Consider the following 10,526-nt stretch of genomic DNA (forward strand, 5'->3'; position numbering starts at 1 on the left):
GTCCACCTGAGCCTTATAAATCATAGTGGGCCCACTTTCCATAAGACCAAATGATTTAATACTATAACAACTGTCACCGCAAGTTTGAAGGAAATTAACGAGTACAATCCAAGTGGAAGGTACATAGTAAAGGAGATTTGGAATTTTAAAGAGAACCGAAAGGCAACACTCAAGGAGATGGACAGAAGATCAAGCAAAAGGGACATGATGTGCGAATAGCATGCAAGGAGGGTTGCATATGTATATTCAAGTGAATGAAACAAATATGACCATTTATTTAGTTGCAGAATACTTGTTCAAATGACTGAAACAGATATATGACCCTTTATTTAGTTGCAGCATACTTATTCAAGTGAATGAAACAGCTATGAAGCATAGTCATATAGTGAAGGGTTGTGTATGAAACATAGTCATATAGTGAAGGGTTGTGTATGAAACAACTATGACCCTTTACTATGCTTCATATATGACTATGTTTCATACACAACCCTTCACTATATGACTATGCTTCATACACAACCCTTCACTATATGACTATGCTTCATACACAACCCTTCACTACATGCTTCATACATGCAAGTTTAGTTCTTACATATTCATGTCTGATTAAGATATACAAGTGAAATCAGTTCATACCAATATAACTCACATATGTGACTATGCTTCATACACAACCCTTCATTATATGCTTCATACATGCAAGTTCAGTTCTTATAGATTCATGTATGATTAAGGTATACAAGTGAAATCAGTTCATACCAGTATAACTCACATATATGACTATGCTTTATACATAACCCTTCACTACATGCTTCATACATGTAAGTTAAGTTCTTACATATGCATGTATGATTAAGGTATACAAGCTTAATCAGTCATATCATACATATGCAAGCTTCATACACATACCCAATTTATGTCAAACAAACATACAAGCTTAGCCAATTCATACCAATTTATTTAATTGTAGTATACTTATTCAAGTGAATATGTTGTCTATTTGATTCTACCCAGTATAAAATATGCTTTCTAGGAGCGTTCAGTGGAGCATAGTTTCGATTTCTTTGTTCCTTAGATCTCATACACTCCTCTTTTCCCCTATCGTTTGTGGACTCCTTGGGATGATTGACTGGTCGAACTCTATCTTTCAACAAAGGATTTAGGTAATGACCATCCCACTTAACAAAATCACGAGCTCTATGCATCAGATCTAGAAACGTCTTTGGAATTTAGGTGGTTAGCTCCTTAGATAAGTGTTTGCTATGACTGTTACTAGCCATTGCCTCTACCACGCCATTAATGTTAAGATGTTTAATCCGGATGGATATTCTTTAGAATATCTCCACCCATTGTTTGAGAGATTTATTTGGCTCATGCTCTAAGTAGTTAAGATCCTGCATAGTCTTACTCTTCGAAATAGAAATAATGAAGTGCTTAACAAATTCATTCAACATCTGGTTGAAAGACCAGATGGAACCTGGTAGGAGCTGGTCATACTAATAGGCCGCAAACTCTTTCATGGTCGTTGAGAAGAGTCTACACATGAGAGCATTTGTAGCTGTCATCGTCTGTAATGCCTTGCGATTTTTTTTCACATGAAGAGCAGAGATAGTCATACCATTATACTCATTTAGTAGAGGATATTTAAATCCTCTCGGCATATGTTGATTCATGATCTCCGCACAGAGAGGAGTACCTACATCCGCGATTTTAGGGATTCACGACTCGTTCCGTCATCCATCATCACATGACGAAGATCTTTCCTGATGAGATTGTACACATCCTCCTTGAAAGAAGTTGGTTCGCTAACTTTTGGCTTTGGATCTGACCGAGGATTTCTTTGCTCTGCAAATCTTGATTTTGCTGAATTGCGTTTGCTAGCTTCATATCGATATATCAAGGATTTGGTGGAATCATGACAAACGTCTCTACTTTTTTTTGGAGATTTGGAACCTTCTACTTGAGGATGTTGTTTAGGAGGTGTTGGTGAATGATGACGTCTTCTACGTACATGACTGATAGTCTTCTCTTTTGATCTACCTCTCATCACCTCATGTTGAGATTCCTACGATGCACCTCTTTTCATTGCACAAATTTGGACGATATGATGTCTAGTGGAACACGCCATAGAACCATGCCTATCAGCATGTGTACTTGTTTCCTTCCCTTCCTTTGCTTCCTTGAGCTTTAGTCGCATAATCTGAATTTGCATTGCATGCTCCACCCTCAAAATGTTCATTGATTCCTGAGCGGAGCCCATATTATAAAGGAGCTGCTTAGTAATTTCATCCCTGAACCGACGTTGATCATGATCTAAAGATCCTAGATAGACTTCAATCTTTTGATCCAAAGCTGGAGTAATATGCAATGGTTCTAGCATGTTGTCGCTAGCGTCGACGAGGCCAAAATTTTGAGTGTGAGTAGTCGAAGTGCTTGGTATATCAGCAACTGGCTGGATGATGGTTGGACTATGAAACTGTTGATCTGAGACATTTTACAAAGTAACCTCCATGCTCACCGCACCAAATGATGTCCTTCAATCTAAAAAATAGACTACATAGGCTGAGCTAGAGTCACTTGAGAAGAATTAGCAAATTGTCAGAGAGGGGCCGATGTATGACGTCCCTTCTCCGATGTGCTTAAGTCAGTGATTTTATTAAGAAGGAAGTAACTAAGACTTGAAAGCAAAGTGAAAATAGAATTGATTAGGTACCTTTTGTCTCTTTAGGAATGACTATTTATAGATGTAAAAGAAAAATACCTACTGATGAGTAGCTCTGCACGTATTAACACCCGATTGACTCATATTCCGTGCTTTTGCATCCGTTTCTCCTTTACCATAAATCACGACGCCTTTTTAAGATTAGGAGCGTGTATTTGGAATCCGAACTTGTAATTGGAACACGTGTTTTGGTGGTTATGTTTTTTTTACAAAAGACACCTTATTGGTCCATGTGTTCAGTTGTTTATTTAATACCCAAAATATGCAGTGACAACTTTACAAGATTGGTGGTGGCTCTCTTAATTGAATTTTTGTTCTTCTTTTGTTTATAGTGTCTTCTCTAGAGCAAAATCTGTTGGTACAACTGTTTAGTTTGATATGTATTAAGCAATGGAGAGTTAAAAACAATAGAAAATTGTACATATACTAGTTGTACCCATTTTGTACTTGACGACAATTAATTGATTATTAGCTAGGTTGGGTAACAAAACTTTATAGAATTATTAATCTATTATTAAGCAGAATCTATCAATTTTGTAATGTAGTCACGTGTAGTGCAATGCAACACAGGAAAATTCGTGGAAGATTCATAGCTCTAGCATTTGATGTGAGAATTGTATGAAATAAATAATAATACTATAGGTAGCCTCCTTCTTTTTCTTACAAAAAGATAAAAATAATTAATTTGCTTTTATTTTGTTGCTTTTAGCTTTGCTTATTATTGTAGTTGCAGGAACTGAACACACAAAAATGTTATAGTTTCGAAATGGCTTCAACGCAGGAACCATTGGTTGAAATCAGACATGCACTCCGGAGAAGATCTGATATCGCTCTCGTTTCTAAAATCCGTTGCCGGTTGCTTAGGAATTTTTTAACTAATGTTCAACATGTCATTTTTGGAACTAAACTTTCTCTTCTTTTTCCTGCTATTATACTTGCCGTTTTTGCCAAGGTTTATGATTTTGGAGGAGTAAGTATTTTTTTTAATTGAAGTTTTAATAGATGGAAGTGAGTCAGGTTTATTAATTTTATAATCTGTTGGCAGCCATGGGTTTTTGGATTAAGCTTGCTTGGACTTACTCCCCTAGCAGAAAGACTCAGTTTTTTGACTGAGTAAGCCAGTTTCTATCATTTTGATTTTGATTTTGATGTTTTGTTTTTCTTTAATTCTTGTTCATTCTTTCCAGGCAAATCGCTTATTACACAGGTCCAACAGGTACTACAATTATTATTAAGCTTGATTTGTTTTCAATACTAAAATGAAAAGATTTTGATTAGCTCGTGCACCCACATGTATAGAAATATATATATGTTTTATTTGTGTTAGAAAAGATATAAAATGGTCACATATTTATATGTCAGCTTTATAATGATAATGATAATGATGATCTGATTGTGCATAATTTCTTGTGGTAAGAAAAAAGAAACATGCAATGCAATAATGATCCGAAAAAGGAAAGATATTGATTACTAGTAGTTTGAATGGGTTGCAGTGGGAGGGCTATTAAATGCAACATGTGGAAATGTTCCAGAGTTGATAATCTCAATATATGCACTAAAACAAGACAAGATTGAAGTGGTCAAGTATTCTCTATTAGGTTCAATCCTTTCGAACCTGCTTCTAGTTCTTGGCATCTCTTTCTTCTGCTGTGGTATTGTAAATCGTTCACAACAACAAACATTCGACAGAGTAAGTCTATTTAATTAAATATAGGTCAAAATAAGGAAAGGCTATAGTAATAAATTTGTTTATAATGAAATGATAAAACAGAAACATGCTGATGTGAATATCCAACTTCTTTTGCTGGCATTATTGTGTTATACGTTGCCACTGTTGTTAAGAAGTAGTGGCGGAGCCTCAGCCTCTCCGGGGGAGATACTGGAATTGTCAAGAGCAAGTAGCCTTGTAATGCTCATTGCTTACATTGTTTATCTCGTTTTCCAATTGTATACACACACCCAACTTTTCAAGGTGCAACATCTATCGATCTACCTCATCTTTTTTATATTTCTTTCTCAATGGTAATAATTAATGTTAATTATGTATGTATTAGGAGCCGGAGGATGGGGATGATGTTTCCCAAGAAACACCACTTATTGGATTTTGGAGTGGGATTGCTTGGCTCGTAGCCATGGCTGCTGTCATTGCTTTGTTATCTGAATATGCTGTTGGAACCATTGAAGTAAGTATTCTCTCACATATAATAATAATAATAAGCAATGGAAACATCCCCACGCGCAAATACCTATGAGGTTGCTCGAACCCTCGACGGTTTGATGTAAGAAGATCTAATACCATATCATAGAACCAATTGAATTAAAAGATCAAAATGATAATTAAGGGTTAATAATATATCTTATATTAATATCTGATAATAAATGTATCTATAACAAAATAAATATTTTAAACATAATTGATGTTCAAAAAGTATAATGTGATAATTAAATAATGAATCAAATAACAGAAAACCAACAGTGTTTAAAAAAAGAAAAAGAAAAAAAGACAGCGGCCAATGAACCTTATCCCTAATAATAATAAAAGCTATTATTTAGGTATTTGAAAGAAATGAATGAGATTGAGTTAAGAAAATATGATTATTGAGAAAAGAGTGTGTTATCAGGATGCTTCAGAATCATGGGGGCTTTCAGTGAGCTTCATTAGCATTATCTTGCTACCAATAGTTGGAAATGCTGCAGAACATGCTGGGGCTGTCATCTTTGCTTTGAAAAACCAGTTGGTATATATGCATGCATTATTTTACTTCTTTTTACTTTTATTTTTCTAACTTTTCCAATTAATTCATTTTTATTATTCGCAGGATATTTCATTGGGTATTAATTTGGGTTCAGCAACTCAAATTTCAATATTTGTGGTGAGCAGCCACATACATGTTTCTCCACCCATCATTTTTTTCATCAAAATTCTACAACTTTTGCTTAAAAAAGAAAATTACAAATATAAACCGTTATGTTTATGTTTATATAGTTTAAAAGTTTGTAATGTCTAAGGTTTACTCATTTGCTAAATAGATTTTATCATTAAAATTGAGCTAAAAGCATAAATAATCACTTCAAATTTTCCAAATTAAATTTATGAATTACATTGAATTTCTCACTAATGGCTTCGTTAGCGAAACTGTTAGTAAAATCTCAACGTGCGTGAAAATTAATGCTAATGGGCTTACTCTTACGACTTTGAAAATTTAAGGGTTTTAACCGTGTTTTTTAATATTTATTTATTTAATCATCTTATTATTTTAAAAAAACAAACAATTAACTTTCAGTTTTTTTTTCTAAATTTTATAAACATATACATCCAATCATAAAAGAAATTAAAATGAAAATAAAACATCTATGAAAATAACTTTGTGTTACTTTCATTTGAATCAACTGAATTGAATTTAGAATTTTACTTAAAATCTAATACATTTTTGTTTTTTATTAGTGTATATAAGAATCATATTTAACCCCCTGATTTTTTTATAAATTTTCTTCATTAAATCCTTGATTTTTAATTTTTACACGCATTGAGTTATTTATTAACAGTTTAACTAACAAAATTGTCAATAAGAGGCTCAATACATATAAAAATTAGGGTACATAATTATAAGGTCACTGTGTTTTTACTTAATACACTAGTTAGTCCTTTTGTTTTTACAAATAATTATATAGCCCCTCAGTTTTTTATTTTTGCCAACTCCTTAGTCCTTATGTTTGAGTCAATGGTCAAACTATACTAAAGAACTTTTAAAATACCAAAATTACCCTTTAATCTATGTTTTAATAATAAACATATTATATTTTTCCTAGTTTATGTTTTTTTCTCCTTTTTCTACATAATAATCTCTCCTATATTAAGTAATTAATTTATTAAGTTTTATATAATTATAAAACTTTAATTTAGTAACGTAGAATTTATTGACTAAAAAAATAAATAAAAAATATTTCAAAAATTATTAAAATAGAAGTAAAACTATACAAAATTATAAAAAGTAATCTTTATTTATCTCTAATAAATTTTATGAATCAACAAATAAAATTTGATTTTTTTTAAGTCATTGAAAATTCATTTAGTATTAAAATATTATATTAAAAAAATAAATAAAATAAAATTTTAAGAGAATAAATAATATATTTTTTTATGATTTGGTACACAAGTATATATCAATTTTGGTGTATATATTTCAAAAACATCATTGAAACTATTTAGATTAAATTTGAAACTAAAAGATAAGTTTTTTTTTTTATGTATAACTAGGGGCAATTTTGTACCTTCATTTAAAAAACTAATGGAAGGACTAAATAGTTGATTAAAATAAAACTTAAGGACCTTATAATAATATGATGGACTTACTAGTTTATTATGTAAAACATGAGGACTTTATAATTATTTACCCTAAAAATTAAGATTTAAATTTTAATTTGAAAAAGTAAATAGTTAGAAGTTACTAATATTTAAGAGCATCTCTAACCGCCTCTTAAGTTAGAATTTGAGGAGGGAGAATAAAAAATCAGCTCCAACAGCCTCTTAGTGGCTCCTCAAATTACTAAGAGTCTCCACATCCTCTCTATTAGAGCATCTCCAACAGACTCTTAGTAAACTCTCTAAAAATAATATAAAAAATTGACTCTTAGTGATTTAAGAGTGGCTAAAATATATCTCATCTCCAACAATGCTCCTTATATTCACTCCTTATTTATTATTTTATTATTAAGATTATTATTTATTGTTACATTGCCAATAGTGCAAGGAGAGAGACTCATCAATAATAAATTATTATTAAAAAATAAAGTTAGGAGGCACTAAGAGGTGAACATCTCCAACAACCTCTTAAGTTGGCTTTTAAGTTAAAATTTGAGGAGGGAGAATGGAAATTCATCTCCAACAGCCTCTTAGAGCATCTCCAACAACCTCCTAAATTGGCTTTTAAGTTAAAATTTGAGGAGAGAGAATAAAAAATCAGCTCCAACAGCCTCTTAGTGGCTCTTCAAATCACTAAGAGCCCCTCCATCCTCTCTATTAATAGAGAGCATATCTCCACCTCTTAGTGCCTCCTAACTCATTTTTTATTAATAATTTATCATTGAAGATTCTCTCTCATTTCACTATTGGTAAATAGCACAACAATTAATAATTTTAATAATAAAAAAATAAATAAGGAGTGAATATATGAAGTATTGTTGGAGATGATATGTCTTAGTCACTCTTAAATTACTAAGAGTCAATTATTTATATTATTTTTAGGGAGTGCACTAAGAGTCTCTTGAAGATGCTCTTAGTGGCTCCTCAAATCACTAAGAGCCTCTTCATCCTCTCTATTAATAAAGAGCATCTCTCCACCTCTTAGTGCCTCCTAACTTCATTTTTTATTAATAATTTATTATTGATGTGTCTCTCTCCTCACACTATTGGTAATGTAACAATAAAGAATAATCTTAATAATAAAATAATAAATAAGGAGTGCATATAAGGAGCATTGTTGGAAATGATATATCTTAGCCACTCTTAAATCACTAAGAGTCAATTATTTATATTATTTTTAGAGAGCTCACTAAGAGTCTTTTGGAGATGCTCTAATAGAGAGGATGAAGAGGCTCTTAGTGATTTGAGGAGCCGCTAAGAGGCTGTTGGAGCTGATTTTTTTATTCTCCCTCCTCAAATTTTAACTTAAGAGCTCATTTAAGAGGCTGTTGGAGATGCTCTTAATAGAGAGTCTCTCTCCACCTCTTAGTGCCCCCTAACTCATTTTTTATTAATAATTTTTTTATTAAAGATTCTCTCTCCTTTCAATATTGGTAAATATCACAACAATTAATAATTTTAATGATAAAATAATAAATAAGGAGTTAATATAAGGAGTATTGTTGGAGATAATATGTTTTAGTCACCAATTATTTATATTATTTTTTAGGGAGTGCACTAAGAGTCTCTTGGAGATGTTCTAAAACCCTAAAAATTTTAAGAGCTTAATTAAGAGTTTAGCCTTAGAATCATCCAAACTTACCTGGATGATAAACATTCAAAACTAAAGTTTTCTTTCTTATTTGTACCTCTCCTAATATATAAAATAATTTAAAAGCAGACAAAATGATAAATGACTAAAATTTTGCTTATTAGTGGAAAAAAAATCTCTTTATAAATGAATGAAACCTTGTATCCATATTCACAAAGTTTATTTATTTTTCTGTTATCCCTCCAAAAAAGAAAAAAAAAAAAAATCAGAGTTATTAATTTGTAATTTGTATTCAGATTCCATTGTCGGTGGTTATTGGTTGGATAATAGGTATAGATATGGATCTGAATTTCAATATGATTGACACCGGCAGTCTTGCTCTATCCATTATTCTTACTGCCTTCACTCTACAGGCAAGTTTCTCTTCAACTTTATTTATATTTTTATGTATTCATTAAAACATACTACTATACTATATTTTCTTTGTTTTGCAGGATGGAACTTCTCATTATTTGAAAGGATTCATCTTGATTCTATGTTATTTCGTTATTGGATCTTGCTTTTTTCTATCTAAAATTCCACCCACTAATTAAACATGTCTTTCATTTTTGCTTTTCTTTGCAATTCAATTAATTTACTTTTATAATAACTACCTTTTTCCCTCTATTAATTTGTATTTATACAGGCGTAAATGTAAATTATATATATATATATATATATATATATATATATTTATTGTGTTCGGAAAAACTATAGCAGAATATCTAGAGATCAAAAGTATCTTGATTGAAAATGAAGAAACAAATGCAATTAATTACATCAAATGAACCTTAGAAACGGATCTAGCTCTACTATTTATGTTGAGTTGTAACTAAGTAACCCACTATAATAAGTAGCTATAATCTATGATTACAAATGAGAATTACGGTTAGTTAAGCTAACTATATATGAGTTAAATAACTAAGAACCATGCCAATGTTTGACCGGGCAACCTCTATGCAAAGGAAATACTTAACAATAAGCTTTCACGTCTGCAATTGAGGTTTTTGAGTTCCAAAAAATGAGCAAATCATCTACATATAACACTAGTATAGTAAAAACATCACATGTTGACTTAGTATATAGGCAATGATCATGAGGTGAACGTTTAAATCCAAATTGAAGAAACTTGTAGATATTTCTTTATTCCATTGTCTGCCAGTTTGTTTGAGTCCATATAAGCATCTCACTAGTTTACAAACTTGATGTTTTTTGCCTTCTCATAACCCTCATGGGGCTTCATGTGCACATCTTCCTCTATGAATCTGTGCAAGTAGGCATTATTTGTGTCGATTTGATGTACATGCCAATTATATGTTGATGCAATTGCTAAAAATGTTCTAACTGTTACTAGCTTATCCACACCAGAGTAAGAATATGTATAATCAATACTAAAATCTTGATTGTAACCCTTGGATACTAATCTAGCTTTAAAAGGATCCATAAATTCATCAATATTGTATTTAATGCGAAAGGCCCACTTATAGTTGATATCGTTTTTACCCTATGGTAGAGTAGTTAATTCCTAAGTGTTATTATTTTCGAAGGCTTCAAGTTCCTGTGTCATAGCATACTGCCACCTCTCATCATGAATTGCATGTTGATATGTAATAGGTTATTTTTTCCATTTCAATTTGAGCCATAAATCCCTTATGATATTCAATAAACTGAGGTAAATGACAAATACCAAATTGTTGCTAAGGAATAAGCTGAACATCATACACAAAATCAGACAACCAAGTAGGCTTCTTAATTTGCCTACTAGTTCTAGTGAGAGGTAATAAGGGAAGGACTGTGGCTGAGGAAGCTTC

The 10,526-nt window shown here is 31.6% G+C and overlaps 1 protein-coding gene across 1 annotated transcript; it reads left to right on the forward strand.

The window, feature by feature from the left end:
- The first annotated feature begins 3,417 nt into the window (after window positions 1-3,417).
- On the forward strand, window positions 3,418-9,340 carry LOC136206673 (vacuolar cation/proton exchanger 3-like). Its single transcript, XM_065997815.1, has 10 exons — window positions 3,418-3,692; window positions 3,768-3,835; window positions 3,910-3,938; window positions 4,216-4,412; window positions 4,494-4,694; window positions 4,777-4,905; window positions 5,344-5,460; window positions 5,542-5,595; window positions 8,973-9,089; window positions 9,171-9,340. Exons 1-10 carry the CDS (start codon window positions 3,489-3,491, stop codon window positions 9,267-9,269), a joined length of 1,215 nt encoding a protein of 404 aa, XP_065853887.1. The 5' UTR covers window positions 3,418-3,488; the 3' UTR covers window positions 9,270-9,340.
- The last annotated feature ends 1,186 nt before the right edge of the window (window positions 9,341-10,526 follow it).

Source organism: Euphorbia lathyris, chromosome 9 (genome assembly GCF_963576675.1).
Source record: "Euphorbia lathyris chromosome 9, ddEupLath1.1, whole genome shotgun sequence".
Taxonomy (NCBI): domain Eukaryota; kingdom Viridiplantae; phylum Streptophyta; class Magnoliopsida; order Malpighiales; family Euphorbiaceae; genus Euphorbia; species Euphorbia lathyris.

Bases quoted from the DNA above. Each gene is read 5' to 3' on its own strand.
- LOC136206673 (XM_065997815.1), top strand. From the start codon at position 3,489: ATGGCTTCAACGCAGGAACCATTGGTTGAAATCAGACATGCACTCCGG. The intron at 4,695-4,776 runs GTGCAACATCTA...TGTATGTATTAG, and splicing joins CACACACCCAACTTTTCAAG to GAGCCGGAGGATGGGGATGA. The intron at 5,596-8,972 runs GTGAGCAGCCAC...ATTTGTATTCAG, and splicing joins CTCAAATTTCAATATTTGTG to ATTCCATTGTCGGTGGTTAT.